The sequence below is a fragment of the Quercus robur genome, chromosome 3 (genome assembly GCF_932294415.1).
Source record: "Quercus robur chromosome 3, dhQueRobu3.1, whole genome shotgun sequence".
Lineage (NCBI taxonomy): Eukaryota > Viridiplantae > Streptophyta > Magnoliopsida > Fagales > Fagaceae > Quercus > Quercus robur.
Genome location: NC_065536.1, coordinates 18365052 through 18381722, shown reverse-complemented (window position 1 = coordinate 18381722; position 16671 = coordinate 18365052). Strand labels below are relative to the sequence as shown.

Genomic DNA, 16671 nt, shown 5'->3' with positions numbered 1-16671 from the left:
TTAATTACTTGATTTTGAATCCCATAAATAGAACAAAAAAAGGTTGTTAAGAAAGAAATATTTTATACATCAATCGCAAACTATTGTTGTCTCACATGCAGTTGGTGTGAACCAATCCAAATACTTGTGAATACCACATGTTGTGAGACATTAATTGATTGTATACAACCATTACACAAGGTATTACTTAGTGCATCACTGATGAGTAAAAGAATGTGAATTGGATTTTTCTTCCATCCTCATGCCATCACTGATCCTGTGCCCACACTTTTCATTTTCAGTCACACCTTTCAGAATCATCAACTATTAACTTCATTCAATAATAATGGTAATAATGAGATTTATGCACAATTTATGGTCGGCTAGAATGTTTAGGATAAATTCAACATAGATGTGGTGGGAAAGGTCATAGGCCCATTCCGAGTTGGACCGAAGATATGAGGAGGCCCGTTCTAAAGATTGGGCTCGGCTCAAGGATGGGCAAACAATGAGATGGACCAACGCTACGACCCATTATCTCTGCCGAGGACACAAGGAGGCTTGAAGATGGACATACGTCTGAGCACCTAATTGGTGTCAAGCGCAAGTTACTAAGCAATCCTTTCAATGTCAGAAGGCTAGGTCCCACTTCTGATAGATGATTTGATAGTCAATAACAGTGCTATAGACCCCGATAGTCACCTTAACCCCTGAATAAGTGGTCCCACACACGTGTTGAAGATTCTGTCATCATGAGGGCTCCACCAACAAGAGAGTATAAGAGAGGAAGGAGGTTATGGTGATGGGGGTTGGGAAAATAGGGGTGAGAAACACAAGAGGAAGGTGAGAGCATAATCCTTGGGAACTGAGGTCCTGCCTGGAACATAGAAAGGGGATTTTGGCCAGTAAGTTGCATCCTTGGCCACAGACTCATAGCATAATGTTGGATCAATCGGATGGCCCAGTCCATTATTGTGACAGACTATTCTTGGGATCTCCCATTGTTGGCCAATAACATTACCAGAGAACAAATTAATTGAGCCCATAACAGGCTAAAGTCTTTGGGCCATAGCACCACAGTAGAGTTCTTACAATTTTATCAATTATTTTGTTGAGTGATTTTATTTAATTAATTTATTTTTAATGTCATCAATCAATAATTTAAATAAATATAAAAATGATACTAATAGTTAATAATTGTTTATGTATTGATGATGTAAAAAAATCAAATCTACTCATTTCAAAAGTTATTCTAAATATCTTTAGAAAATCCTAATCTAAATAATGTATATTGGATTTCTACTTGTAAAATGATTATTGTCTCAAATGTATTTTCCTCTAGCTCTAAGAATGGGGTTTGGCTTCACATCTCGCCATATTTTTACTTCCCAGTCTTATACTGTACTATTTAAGTATTGATAATGTTTTACTTGGATTAGCCTTTGTTTGGGAGGAGAGAATTGAATGGAATGGAAAGAAATGAAAAGAATAAATTTATAATATTCTTTCATTCCCTTGTTTAGGAGTTTTAATAGAGGGAATTGAAAGTTCATTTTCTTGAGAGTTTAAGTGAGAGAGAATGAAATGGGTAGAAGGGAACACTCATTCCTCTCTATTTCCTTAAAACCTCAAATTTTCATTCCTCTTGAAATTGGAAGGAATGGGAGGGAATGAAAAGGAGGGAATAAAATTAGATTTAATGAATTTTTTACTAAAACTCCCAAAATACCCTCACATATTCAACCATTTATTTTAAAATAAGAGTTTAATAATAATATTTTCATGAAATGAATTCATTTCATTCCCTCTATGTTACTCCAAAACAAGATTACTTACATTCCATTTATTTTCATTCATTTATTTTAAAACATCCAATTAAGATTACTTAATTCCATTCCATTCCATTCTCTTATGATCATTTCATTCTTTTTCATTCTCTTATGATCATTCCATTCATTCTCTTATTTGGGAGGAAGGAATGGAAAGGAATGAAAAGAATAATTTTAGAATATTCTTCCCTTCCCTTGTTTGGGGATTTAAGTGGGAGAGAATGGAAAGAGTAGGAGGGAACACTTATTCCTCTCTATTTTCTTAAAACCTCAAATTTTCATTCCCTTTGAAATTGGGAGGAATGAGAGGGAATGAAATTAGATTTAATGACTTTTTTTTTATTAAAACTCCTAATATATCCCTATATATTCAACCGTTTGTTTGGGGGTTTAAGTGGAAGAGAATAGAATGAATAGGAGGGAACATTCATTCCTCTCTATTTCCTTAAAACCTTAAATTTTCATTCCCCTTGAAATTGGGAGGAATGAGAGGAAATAAAATTAGATTTAATGAATTTTTTACTAAAACTCCCAATATACTCCTATATATTCAACCCTAAAATAGAGGTGTAATAGTAATATTGTTATAAAATGATTCCATTCAATTCTCTCTATGTTACTCCTAAACAAAATTATTTATATTCCATTCATTTTCATTTATTTATTTTAAAACACCTAATCAAGATTACTTAATTCCATTCCATTCCATTCTAATATTAACAAGACAAATAAAATGAGAAGCGTGAATCAAAATATTCAATAGTGAATATGTAGAAACAATAATATCCTTGCATGTCCTATAAAAAAAAAAAAATCCTTGCATGTGCCAATGAACTTGTAGTTTTGTTTTGTTTTGTTTTTTTGTTTTTTTTCCTATTTGAAGAAACCAATGACCTTATAGTGAGTTGAATATATCTTCCTACTCTCTAGTTCATTAATCAGGCCTGGCTTCCATGTATTATTGGTGTGAGATTTCTTTTTATTTTATTTCAATAGTTACAAAAGATAAGAAATTTGAATAATAAATATTTTAATTGGAAACATTAAGAGGCAAGTTGAATTACAATTCACAAGACTTATAACAGTCTGATATTTATTAATTTACAGCTTTTTTTCATTTTCATCTATTATTGAATTTTAAAGAAAATAAAAGAAAAAATTTCACCTATCATTTGAGTAAAGTAATGTTATGGATATAACATATAAAACTATGTTTCTTACGCACACTATACACGCTAATTTTAAACTGAAATTGTGACTTTCTCGAGTTATTTTCACACAATAAAAGATAATTTTTTTTTTTGAAATAGTTACCATATGCGACTAATCTTTTAACTCGAACTCTTTCTTCTTTGTACACAAACACTTTGTGCATGAAGTCATGTAAATGAATATACCCACAAAAAAAAAAAAAGGAAAAAAAGTAATTAGCTTTCCCAGCCAGGCCATATAAAATAAAACAGCCCAAATTGTGGACTCTTTTGTCCAATCTCCAGATTTGGTGTGGCGCATTAACATTAACATTATCGTCAGCGGAAATGGAAGTAGTGGCACTTCCACTTCCACATTTCACAATTCATGCACTTTTCTTTTTACAAACACTACACTACAGAGTAGACACTACTACACGGACATACACACATGCCAACCGCATTAACTTCCAAAAACCACTGTTAAGCGCATCTCAATCCTCAGATAGACAGATACCCTCTCTCTCAAAAGGGTCGTGTCCAAATTTACATTTCTTTTGATACAAACATAGTTTAGACAAAGATAGAACTAAGTTAATTGTAATTAGTACATAGAAAAAACAGAGAGGGAGAGAGAGAAAAACATATATCAGTTTGTTTGGTTTAAAATTTGTAGTGTTTTGGGTGTCTTTTATCTATGGCTTCTTGGGTTCTTTCTCCGGGCGCTTCGGTCACTGGGACCAGAAGTGACAAGGCCGGGTTCTTGTTCTGGGGTAGGCGTTCGGTGTCTCAGGTGAAGAGTCAGAGGTTCTGGGTTCGCTCCTCTTTGGACTCTTTGGAAACCAAAGTTTCTGACATGCGTACTAATGGTAATTCTGTGTTATTACCATATATACGGAACTATGAAATATCTGGTTTTTGTGCCTTTTTTGCTTTCTGGGTGTTTGGTATTTTGTTGTTTGGTGAGAAATTTTTTGGTTTTGATTGATGGGTTGAGTGACTTTTCACTGAATTTGAGGGAGTTTATGGTGATTTATATGTGAATTTGATAGTTATTTGAGCTGAGTTTGAGAATCGGATTTGGTTGAAGGGGAAAAGTGGGGAAGGGGGTTAGGAGGGTATATCATGTGTGGTTTGAATTCTGTTGTTGAGGAAATGCTATGTGGTGAGGTTTTGTAGTAGTTAATTTGAATTGGATGTTCATTAATGGAAAAATGAAAACTTGTTTGCTAAGTAGACTTTGATCTTGGTTAGTAAATTAGTTCAATTGGAAGTATCCTCTTTCTTTTTGGATGGTTTTCAGGATTATCAATTACTTATTTCTCCACCTAAAACGTCGTGTCTTTCAAAGTTTACTTGAACTGTTCAGTGTGTGAAAGATTTAAGGCCTCTATTTGTGTTGGATTGAGTAGAGAATTATACTCATACCTCAGGTCTTGTAATTGAATCCTAGGATGAATAAGTTTATATGCAGTTGTGAAAATTAGTAAACCAATATATTTTTCTTCCCCTTTCATTTTCTTTTTATGACAAGCTAAACAAATTGAATTGGAAAAAGGGCTTACTACCACAGTACCACTTCATAGTTCTATATCCTAAAAATAGTGGAATGCATATGAATTTTATTCGTTTATTTTGATTTAAGCTTCTCAATTAGGCAAATGTGTCAATGCAATAAATGAATAAAGACTGAATTCTAGTTTAATATAACCAAAAGATAAAAGTCTATATTTTTTTTATGAGCATCCAAAAGATCAAAATCTTCTGATTGCATTTACTTAGGAATTAGTGATTCTAGGTGCAGTGTTTGGACTTCAATATATTTAAATGAATGATTTACATGGCAGCTCCAAAAGGGTTGTTTCCACCAGAACCTGAACATTATCGGGGACCTAAGCTGAAAGTTGCTATTATTGGAGCTGGGCTAGCAGGCATGTCAACGGCGGTTGAACTTTTGGATCAGGGCCATGAGGTTTGGCCCATTTTATTCTATCCTCCTCAAATGCTGACAATATGTCTTCTATGTTTCCTGCAAATTTCCAATGGCTTGATCATACCACCATTCCACCATTTTTTTTTTTTTTGAAAATGAAGAATTAGATATAAAATCAGCATTTTCGGTTATTCTGCTAAGTTTTTTCAGCAGAAATGCACTAGAGAGTATTTTATCTTCTGTTATTTTAATGCTTTTTCATTGTGAGGATATTCTTTCCTCTGTTTTATTTATTTTTTTGTATTTTCAGGTGGATATATACGAGTCAAGGACTTTTATTGGTGGAAAAGTGGGTTCTTTTGTTGACCGACGTGGGAACCACATTGAAATGGGACTACATGTTTTCTTTGGTTGCTATAATAATCTTTTCCGTTTGATGAAAAAGGTGAACATAACTTGCTTGGTTGCAGTGATATGACATTCTAGCATTCGTTGCAAACTTTACACATTAGTATTATATAGCTAGAAAACACATGCAAGTATGGCATGAACCAGAGATGTGATTTGTGATTTCTGGAAAGGGGAAAAAAAGGTCCCTGTTCTGTGATGTAATGGGCTGATTCAGATTTTTGCCTTCTCTGCACTTGACTTAGCTTATCCTCTTTTTAGAATCAAAATCTTGTAAAATCTCCTGAATAGTAGTTATAACTATGAATTCTTTAAGAAAAAGATTCTCTATCTATGTAGTCTCTGATAGTTTTCTAATTTTAATTGAACCTAGGTGGGTGCAGATAAAAATCTACTTGTGAAGGACCATACTCACACTTTTGTAAACAAAGATGGTCAAATTGGTGGTATGATTCTATGCTTGATCTTAAATAAAGTTTTACTTAATAATAAATAAGCTTAATAGTTTCATTATATATATATATATATATATATATATTTGCAAATTGCTTTTGGCAATGCTGAATGTTGTATTTGTGTATCATTTATACTCAGAAATATGTTGCTAATACTTTGGTTTTCTACTTCAGAACTTGATTTTCGATTTCTAGTTGGAGCTCCATTACATGGAATTCGTGCATTTTTAACTACAAATCAGCTTAAGGTAGTGCTTACTATGCCATTGTCACTGCCTTCGTCACACCATATTTTCATGCCATGACCATCTATTATCGTTCAAAGATGTGCTTTCAATTCTTAGTGATGCAAAATATCTCGGTTTTAGTTGGTTAAACTTAATTTGACAGTTTGTGGATCATTGAAAAGGAAAAAAAAAGTGGCTAAATGTGGATTTTATCTTACTGAAAAATCTCCTTTTGCAGTGCTTACATTGTTGCTGAAGTTTCTTGCTTCTTTGGAATTTGTCACTGATCTATTTTCTTTCACATATTGTAAAAGTGCAGACTTATGATAAAGCAAGAAATGCTGTGGCTCTTGCTCTAAGTCCAGTTGTGAGGGCTCTTGTTGATCCAGATGGTGCAATGAGGGATATACGGAATTTGGATAGTGTAAGAGATGTTTTATTGTCTAATATTTTTGGGCTCCTTTCCTTATTCTGATCTATTAGAATAGTTGCCTTTTTTTTTTGGGTTACAAAGGGAAAACCCTAGTCCCAGAAACTACATACCATCAATAGGACACATCTGGGGAGCAGTAATTTCTGCAAAACTTGACTAGTAGTACTCTCTGGAGGAGATCTGAAGACAAAAATCCCAGGAGGGAATTTTCAGTTTTCATGGAGACTTCTAACTTTTCTGTTCACCTCCACCTTTCTATGTTATTTTTCTGTTTATCCTTGGATTTTTTTTGTGTGTGTATGGGTGGGGGGGGGGGGGGGGGGGGGTTGGGTTGGGGATGGGGATGGGGGGAAGTGTTTTTACATGGTCTTTGGCTATAGTTTGATTGAAACATAAATGTACTTTTGTGGCTCTATCTTTTTTATTCTCAGGCTTTTTTGTATGTACTTGTATTTTTTTTTACGTGATTCTATCATTTGAACATTTCATTTTTTTTCTTACAGATTAGCTTCTCTGATTGGTTCTTGTCCAAAGGTGGCACACGCATGAGTATTCAGAGAATGTGGGATCCTGTTGCCTATGCCCTTGGGTTTATTGATTGTGATAATATGAGTGCTCGTTGCATGCTCACTATATTCTCATTGTTTGCCACTAAGACGGAGGCTTCACTTCTACGCATGCTCAAGGGTTCTCCGGATGTTTACTTGAGTGGTCCCATCAGAAAATATATCACAGACAAAGGGGGAAGGTATTATTTTTGGAATATGAGAACTTTAGATGAATGGAATAGTGATTCATTATTTGCTGTATTCTCCTATATTCATTTGTTGCTCCTCTGCTAGAACAGGTTCCATCTTAGGTGGGGTTGTAGAGAGATACTCTATGATAAATCAGCTGATGGAGACACGTATGTCACAGGACTTGCTATGTCTAAGGTGATTAGTCAACCATCTGTGTATTAATCTATCACTATACCTGCTGACTTGCTTCCAAGTCCAGCACAACTCTGGGATTTTTAACTGTTACATGGCGTTGTGGACTTTAGGATTCTTCTTTTGAGTGTTAATGCCTACTATTTGTTATTCATCTCAGGCTACTAGTAAGAAAACTGTGAAAGCTGATGCTTATGTTGCAGGTTTGTGGTTTGTTCTTCCTCTGTGTCTGTTTATAATTATAAATTTATTTAGTTCAGGCGAGTATTCTCTAAGCCTAGGAATGTCTTTTGGCAGCATGTGATGTCCCTGGAATCAAAAGATTACTTCCAACTCAGTGGAGGGAATTGGACTTTTTCAATAATATTTATGAGCTAGTTGGAGTTCCTGTTGTCACAGTACAACTAAGATACAACGGTTGGGTCACAGAGTTACAGGATCTAGAACGGTCAAGGTAATTATCTCATCCATATGATGTTATTGGCATGGAGAAGTGGGATGCCATTGCTATGAGGAACAAAGAAAATCTGCTTCTGTTACACTTCTGAAAGCCTAAGACCTTTTGCTTTATTTCATTGTGAAATGTTACCTTCTGACTGGTAGGCAATTGAGGCAAGCTGCGGGGTTAGATAACCTTCTTTATAGTCCAGATGCAGATTTCTCTTGCTTTGCCGACTTAGCACTAACATCTCCCGAAGACTACTACATTGAGGGACAAGGTTCATTGCTCCAGTAAGGAAAATGTTCTTATCATTATCATTTGAGTCTCATATTCTGGCAATATTTATTACATTGTGGCAATATTGATCTGCCAACATATGTTTCCAGTCAATAGGATAGCTATGACTTGTGATTCTTACCGGAAGGCTTTTATTTATTTGTAGTTTGCTGTGTATTAATCCTTCTTTTAGGTTTGCTGTGTGCTGGTTGTTGTGTATGCCTATTCATTCTTTGCGACCAACATAGTAAACATTTTGTGTGCTGATTTTGACCCTTCTACCTCTATCACTATCAACAAATTTGCTACCACAACTAGTGTATATTACATTGATCTCAGGATTCTCTGCTCTTGCAATTTGTATTTTGCATTCTTCCCTCCATGTAGATTCACTTCTAGACCTAGACTTTTACCACCACTAAATTAAGCTTTGTTTTTTGTGTTTGTTATAAGATGGAGTTTGGTAGCTTATGACTTAGAATCCTTTTCTTTTTCCACTTTAAAAGAATTTACTGGTAAATCTTTCTGTTTGCTGTTTTGTATTATCATTTGTCATATCCTTCACTATCTTTTGTCTTTCTAGATGCCAAGTTATATGCAAAGCTGTAAAACCACTGGTATTATCTGTTTTGAATGTAACTTTTACCTCTGTTTTAGGTTTCACCTTTTCTTTTCAAGGATAATGGGAAATGAATACGAGGGAAAATAAATGTATATTAAAAAGAAAAGAAGCTTTTGTAACAGGTAATAGATGACATGAATTTTCCTAAACCAAAAAAAGAGGGTAACATAGGACTTGGAACACTACCAAGCTGTCCCACAAGTATATGCATTGTTTTACTATCATACTATTCGATGTTTTCATTCAAGCGGCTTGGGCATGTACTGCAATGATCTCAATGTATTATTGTTATTGCGTTTTTTTTTTTTTTTTCCAATATTATAATGCTAATATCACTCATACTTACATAAGTTAATACAAATATCTTGACCTCAGTGATTGGCTAAATATTACCTAGCAGTAAGGATTTGAAACTTTTCAATCCCTGATGTTAAGTTGTGAAGCCCTACTGCAAACATCCAATTTGGAATGAATATTCTCTTCTCATGTTTTTATGTCTCCATTAATATTTTCTTTTGTATTCACCTACTCAGTCAAAAAAGTGGTTTCTGTCTTGCAGGTGTGTTCTGACACCAGGGGATCCTTACATGCCCTTGCCAAATGAGGAAATCATAGCAAGAGTGGCAAAACAGGTAAAAACTACTCTTGTTTATCAAATAACCTCAATTGCATTCAAAGGAAACCAAAGTTATTGCTTTCAGTTTCATGTGTTCTTTCTCCAGTCCAGTTGTCATGTTATGGAATTTATTTCATGGTTATAAACAATTTAGTGGAAAAGAAAGAAATGGGTGCAACTTCAGTACAATGGAGGTTCAAAATAGATCCCCTAGAGAGAACTGACCTCTGAAATTTAGGTTATCCAAAAGATCTGAATATGGAAAATGAAAAAGCAGCCATCTAATCGATAAGTGATTGCAAGAGCCGGAGTTTGAACTTGTTTTCTGGAAGGTCAACATGCTAAAAAAAAAGTTTTAATAAGGTAGAAAATTCCAGATAACACGTCACTCTACTTCTTTGCATTCCAAATTGAATAGGCGACTAGATCCTCCTTGCAACAGAGTAGGAGTAGAAAATGATAAACTATCTGTCCAGTGTTCTTATGCATGTTTTGGGAAATTTCTTATGATATTGATTAACTTCAGAAAACTGTTGGAAATAATTTTTTTACCATTTTCCATGGGGAAAAAAAAGAAAGTAGGAAGTTAATTTATCTTTATGCTTAAGTATCTCATATCTTAATTTAAAAATTTAGGCTATGTTCTACTTCATAGATTGCATCTCTGTTTTGAAGAGGCATCTACTTAGAAGATACACATGTGCATGCACATTGTGGTGTTGGCTTCATAGAGCTCTGTTCTCAATTGAATTAAAACAGCGCTGTCTTTGTTATCAGGTTTTGGCTTTATTCCCATCATCTCAAGGTTTAGAAGTAACTTGGTCATCTGTTGTCAAAATTGGGCAATCTCTATACCGGGAGGCACCTGGTAAAGATCCATTTAGACCTGATCAAAAGACACCAGTAAAAAATTTCTTCCTTGCTGGCTCTTATACAAAACAGGTAACTTCACTGCCCCGAATCTCTCACATGATGCTTGGTTGTAACATGCATACAACTGTTGAACATTTATTCAGAAAAAGAAAAAAGGAAAAAAGAAAAACTGTTGGAACACTTTTGCCAGAGATTCCTTCTGAAAAGGTTATGATAGAGGATATAACGATACCTATTAAAAAAATGATATAGGATATAATGATATGGTCATTCAAAATAGTGTTGTTAATCTACTATATCTCTAAATTAACATATATGAGAACTTTTGTAGTACCTAAATTTTTGAATATGTTCCAAGGCTCAAAATATGATCTACCAAAATAAATAAGTAAAATCAGCCCTTTTAGAGACTAATATTCCCTGTTTTCTGCAAATGTGGCTAGACATTGTTGGTGGGTCATTGGTTCTGACAATGTCTTACATGACATTTCACTTGTTAATATTACGAGCAGGTCTATAATATTTTCTGGACAAACCTAATGGCTAATGGGCTGCAGGTGGCTGCACAATAACCACTTTCCCTCTTATCACCCATGTCTGGATGCACAAATTTGAGCATGAGAGAGAGAGAGAGAGAGAGAGAGATGGCTAGTAACATGTTCTGCTAAAAATGGTTGGGGGACTCAGTTATTTTCAGCAGGAACAAGGGCGTTTCTGTTGGAAAGGACATAATAAGTTACCTTTCTTGGCTATTTGGCTAAGATGAGTATAGTATCTTAAGTTGGCTACTGGTTCCAACAATGTCATATGACAGCTTTGTTATTTTTGCAATAACAGATAACAAATATTTATTTTAGTAAATTCTTGAAATTTAAGTTGTTAGCTGATGAGCCCTTGCTAATCTGCACGAAATCCATATTCCATGAGGCAGATGAATGTCACTAAAGAAACATTATTAAAGAAACCAGTATTAAGTCTAAATGGTTATATGTTGTACAGGATTACATAGACAGCATGGAGGGGGCAACTTTGTCTGGCAGGCAAGCTTCTGCATTTATATGTGATGCTGGGGAAGAGTTGGTGGCATTGCGGAAGAAACTTGCAGCCATTGAATCTCAAGAAAACACGAAGGCTGCCAATGTTACTGATGAGCTAAGTCTAGTCTAATACATTGTCATTTATTATTCGGGCACTAAGAAACCACCTCAAATTGTTGAGGGCAGGTGGTGGCTCCACAGGAGTAAGTTTGTTCAATTTGTATGTAACACAACGAAATTGTATAAAGAATGAAATAATAATTGCAAGAGAATCATGAAATCAATCTCATCCATCTGTGTTTATACGATCTTGTCAACAATGATTTACAATGCGCACTTTAGTTATGCTCAATAAGAAAGAGGGCTGCTGGTAGGGAGTTTTGACATCCAAGGATTTTTTATGTTTCATTGGTTTATCCCTTGATAAAACCACTCTATGTTTCAAAAAAGTGATAATATTTAAGTAGTGTAAGGTTAAGCTCTTGCTCATTGATGCCAAAAAACAAAAAGCTCAATAAAAACATTTGCCAAGGGGTTATGTATTGTTGCCAAAAAAGAAAGGTTTAGCTCAAATGGTACCTTCTTGTAAGAGCAGTGAAGACGGAGATCATGGATTCAACACCAGCCCTATGTGTGTATAACTAACTAATATAGGGGAATCTGCTTCTTCCTCGACGTCCACATGTTGATGCAGTAATGTACTCTATTTTGGCTTTTTGGTTACAAACTTAAATCATTACTGTGATAATCTATACACAATCAATGGTGGGAATCTGCTAATATAAACTAGGAAACTTGTAAAAGATCTTAATTTGAAAACATGTGAAGTTGCAAAGTTAAAGGAGTTTATACAGTACCAACTTTAGTAATTCATACAAAATCTTGAAATACAATTCACTGATTAGTATGTTGAGAATTTGTAGTCAATCCCAAAAAATTTGGGATTAAGTCTTCTTGTTGTATTCACTGATGATAACTTATAGTATTCAATTATTCATTGATGTTTATCCCATAGTGATTACATTTTTTTTTTTTTAATTTTTTTTTTATGGAAATATCATTAACTAAGAAACACTGGCAGAAGCACCAGTTATACAAAGTCTAGTGCGATAAACGCCCAAGCACCAGTTATACAAAGTCTAGCGCGATAAACGCCCATCATATCATCATACAGGTGCTACAAAATAACAGGGGGAGTGGAGACAAAAACTAAAGACAAGTCTACAGAAGCCGATCCCAGCTTTGCTAAAGCATCGGCACAAAAATTTGCTTCCATGAAGCAATGTGATAATTTAACTTGAGGCAGACGCAGCAATAATTCCCTGCAATCATCAACAAGACCAGACAAATTTCCATTAGCATTGACATTGATAGAAACTAAAGAAATTGCTGTAGTTGCATCAAGATTCAATCTCCATAGCAAAAATTCCCCTTTCTAAACACATTCCCAGCCCTTCCCTCAAAGCCCACAACTCTGTGGCGATACTAGAGTTAACACTAATGGACTTGGTAAAACCCACAACCCACTGTCCGGTGCTAATCTCTAAGTAAACCGCCACACCTTGCCAGCCCACTCGAGTTGACAACCGAACCATCCGTATTGAGCTTGTGCCAACGAGCAGCTGGCTTCAGCCATTGGACCTGTCTCAAAAGTCTGTCCTTCCCTATGTTAGGCTCCAACACACAATACATGAGCTCACGAGTTTGCATTTCCACCACCTGTACTAGATTTGGGTTGAGGGATTGTTGCTTGAAAGCCTTTTTATTCCTTTGCAGCCACAAATTCCACAAGCCCAGTAGAAAAAAAATTGCACCAGTCATAATCCTTACCATTGGCCTTTGAAGAGTCTAAGGCATTCTTTTTTATCCATACCATAAGATCATCCGAAAAGGATTGTTTTAGACTATCAAGACAGCTAGAATGCTCCCAAAAGTATTTTGCTATCGGGCAATCACTCAAAACATGAATAATACTCTCCTCTAATTCTGTGCAACTGTTACAGCCTCCCAAACCGCCAATACCATGATGAGTCAAAATGGCTTTCACAGGTAAGCTCACGTGCAAGCATTTCCATAGAAAAATTTTAATCTTGGGCAAAGTATGGACCTTCCAAATCCATTTGGCATGAAAATCCAGTATTTCAAGGTTCTCATCAATTGATAGTAGGTAAGCATTTCTGGAGTCAATCTCCCCATTTAAGCTGGAGATCCAGCTCCTGTGATCCTCCCGCACAACATATCTTCTAAGTGGGATGGCTCTTATAGCATTCAGAATGTGGTTAGGGAAGACAAAGGAAAGGTTAGTCAAATCCCAGCCATTATTTGTAGTCAGCTCCTTAATGCACACCTCACTCTCTCCTTGGTTCAAAGGACCTTCAATGAGGGACCTGATTGAGCCAATATTCAACCACTTATCATTCCAGAAGCTTAGTGGGCTATTGCACCCCACTGTCCACTTAGAGCCTTTCTCACAAATGCTTCTTCCAATCTTCACTGCATTCCAAGCTCTAGTATAAGCCTTTGGCTTTCTAGCAAGCCCAAACATGTACTTTTTCCTCAACACATCAGCCCATCCTTCACTTTTTGAGTTCTCCATTCGCCAACACAGTTTAGCAGCTAGTGTTAGATTTCTTCCTTTTGCTTCCTGAATGCCCAAACCCCCTTGGCACTTCGGTTTAGTAACTTTTCCCCAGCCAACCATATGCAGTTTTTCATGATCATCCGTCGATCCCCACACAAAATTCCTGCTAACCTCATCAAGATTATTTAGAATTTGGGTAGGGAGTATGCACCCTTGCATCACATAGGCAGGGATTGCCGAGAGGACTGATTGTGCAATCACTACCCTACCAGCCATTGACAATAAGTTTGTTTTCCAGCCTTGCAGCTTGTTTTGCACCCTTTCCATTTCAAAGTTAAAGTCTTGTGAAGATGACCCCGGGTGCTTGATCAGGAAGCCCAGGTACTTACCAAGGTTTGGGGTCGAATGAATGCCAAGCACCCCACACATCTCCTCTCTAGATTTAGGACTGATATTTGGGGAGAAATAAACTTTAGACTTATTCAGACTAACTTTTTGACCCGATAACTCACAGAAGGTATCCAAAGTCTCGCGAACACTAGTAAAATTCCGCAAATCAGCTTTTGCAAAGAGAACAAGGTCATCGACAAAGAAAAGATGAGAAAAAGTTTGCCCACCTCTTGACGCCCGAACCGGATGCCATAAGTTTTCCTCACATCTCCGCGAAATAAGAAAACCAAGCACTTCCATACACATGATGAATAAATACGGGGAGAGGGGATCCTCTTGTCTAATACCCCTTGAAGGATGAAAGGGCTCAATTTTGCCGCCATTGATAAGAATAGATATCGACGAGCTAGACACACAACTCATAATGAGTTTGATTAGAGAGAGGGGCAGCCTATAGAGCTCAAGAACATCTCTAATAAAATGCCACTCAAGTCTATCATAAGCTTTCTCCAAATCTATTTTGATGGCCATAAACCCTGTCTTCCCCTTTTTTAGCGTCATTGTATGAATAAGCTCTTAAGCGATGATCATATTATCCAACCCCATTCTTCCCGAAACAAAGGCGGTTTGGAGGGGAGATATGAGTTTAGGCAAAAAAGGACGGAGTCTCTTAACTATGATCTTGATGACCACTTTGTACACTGTGTTACATAGGCTAATAGGTCTAAAGAAAGCCAGACAATCAGCCCTTGGATGCTTTGGGATGAGGGTGATAAGGGTCTCATTTAGGTGTGAGGGCATGGTGGAGCTTTGAAACACCTTAAACACTTTATTTACCGCTGAGGTACCAACTTGCTGGTAATAAGCTTGGAAAACCCCCGCATGAATCCCATCAGGTCCTGGTGCTTTAAGCGGCTTAAGACTCTCCAAACCCTCCTTTACTTCAAGTTTGGTTAGATTTGCACTTAAAGTGCAAGCATCTTCGTTTCAGAGGAAACTAGGCCAAATGTCCAAACTCCACCTCATTCTAGGGACACTAGTAACACCAGTAGAGAAGAGTTTTATGAAACTGCTTCTAATCAACTCAGCGATATCACTCTCACCCTGAACCCAATTCCTAAGGCTGTCCTTAAGGCATAGGATTCTGTTCCTTCTTCTTCTAATCAAGGCCGAGGTATGGAAGAAGCTCGTGTTTCTATCACCTTGTATAAGCCAGTTGTACCTTGATTTTATAGACCAGAACTCCTCCTCATATTGAAGAACTTCGAAATACTCCTTTCTAAGATGACATTCCAGGTTTAGGAGCTGACTATTCGGTCCTTCAGCTATTCTAGATTGAATTCCCCTAAGTCCAGCCTTTATTCTTTTTTTCCTTTGGAAGATATCTCCAAAGACTTCTCTATTCCAAATCTTGACATCAGCTGTGAAATTTTCCACATTCAATTTCAGGGGACCATCTTCAGTCCAAGAGTCAGTTACAACTTTCGGGAACAGGGGGTGAGACATCCACATGGGTTGGAAACGAAAAGGCCTGCATAAATTAGAAGGGCCATGATCATCCAACTTAAGCAGCACGGGGCAATGGTTAGAGTGTGTGTGGGCCAAATGGTGTATTGCCGCCTCTGGATGCAGACTTCTCCACTCAGCATTAGCAAACCTTCTATCCAACCTTTCTTGAATGAAGTGACCCTCCTCCCTTTTATTGACCCAAGTGAACTGAGGCCCATGAAAGCCCAAGTCCACCATACCACAAGTGTCCAGACAATCCTTAAACAATTGAACTCTTCTAAGATTAATAGGGTAACCTCCCCGCTTGTCCCCACTAGATAATAACTCATTAAAATCATCCAACAATAGCCAGGGTAATTCATGCGATGGAGCAATAGAAGCTAAATTATTCCACAACAATTTCCTTTCATCTAATCTAGGACTAGCATAGATTGATGAAAGTAACCAGGAGGAGTTAAGAGCACGTACCTTAACCACCACGTGAATTTCCTGTTCAGTTTTTGCTAATTGCGTAACTTCAACAGCATCAGACTTCTAAAGCACCCAGATACCTCCAGAGTAACCAATAGTGTCAACATGTAATGCTCCATCAAAAGGGAGCCTATCTGTAATATCCTTTGCCTTCTCTCCACCAACATGTGTTTCCGTGACAATCACAATTGAGGGGGAGTGGGTGTCTATCAAATTCTTCAGAGTGACATGAAAACGAGGGTTCAAAGCCCCTCTACAATTCCAAAGAATAATATTCATTGGGACAGAATCAGGGGTAGCTCGAACTGCTTCATTTAGATTCTGAGCTTCCATCTTGCTCAACAATCTCCATCCCAACTCCCTCAGAGGCCTCCTGGAGAATTCCACTCCCTGTGCAAGAAGCACCATGTGTTCTAGTACTCCCATCTGAGTCTCCCTTGATGAAATCAGAACATTTGACCCTCCCAT

General features: G+C 36.7%; 2 protein-coding genes across 2 annotated transcripts; one reads left to right on the top strand and one right to left on the bottom strand.

Annotated features, from left to right (window-relative positions):
* The first annotated feature begins 3335 nt into the window (after nucleotides 1-3335).
* LOC126717355 (zeta-carotene desaturase, chloroplastic/chromoplastic) lies at nucleotides 3336-11555 on the top strand. The gene is made up of 14 exons (XM_050419023.1): nucleotides 3336-3867; nucleotides 4846-4970; nucleotides 5242-5376; nucleotides 5713-5785; nucleotides 5969-6042; nucleotides 6341-6445; nucleotides 6958-7202; nucleotides 7302-7389; nucleotides 7547-7589; nucleotides 7684-7840; nucleotides 7990-8118; nucleotides 9286-9358; nucleotides 10120-10284; nucleotides 11215-11555. The coding sequence occupies exons 1-14, from the start codon at nucleotides 3696-3698 to the stop codon at nucleotides 11380-11382; spliced, it is 1752 nt and encodes a 583-aa protein (XP_050274980.1). The 5' UTR covers nucleotides 3336-3695; the 3' UTR covers nucleotides 11383-11555.
* Nucleotides 11556-15210: 3655 nt separating this feature from the next.
* LOC126719351 (uncharacterized) lies at nucleotides 15211-16671 on the bottom strand. Its single transcript, XM_050421919.1, has 2 exons — nucleotides 16284-16671; nucleotides 15211-16235 (listed from the first exon to the last, which is right to left on the bottom strand). The coding sequence occupies exons 1-2, from the start codon at nucleotides 16669-16671 to the stop codon at nucleotides 15211-15213; spliced, it is 1413 nt and encodes a 470-aa protein (XP_050277876.1).

Coding starts and splice junctions, on each gene's coding strand:
- LOC126717355 (XM_050419023.1), top strand. CDS start 3,696: ATGGCTTCTTGGGTTCTTTCTCCGGGCGCTTCGGTCACTGGGACCAGA. Junction 6,043..6,340: donor TAACTACAAATCAGCTTAAG/GTAGTGCTTACT, acceptor GTAAAAGTGCAG/ACTTATGATAAAGCAAGAAA. Junction 7,203..7,301: donor ATCACAGACAAAGGGGGAAG/GTATTATTTTTG, acceptor CTGCTAGAACAG/GTTCCATCTTAGGTGGGGTT.
- LOC126719351 (XM_050421919.1), bottom strand. CDS start 16,671: ATGGGAGGGTCAAATGTTCTGATTTCATCAAGGGAGACTCAGATGGGA. Junction 16,236..16,283: donor CACTATTGGTTACTCTGGAG/GTATCTGGGTGC, acceptor TTACGCAATTAG/CAAAAACTGAACAGGAAATT.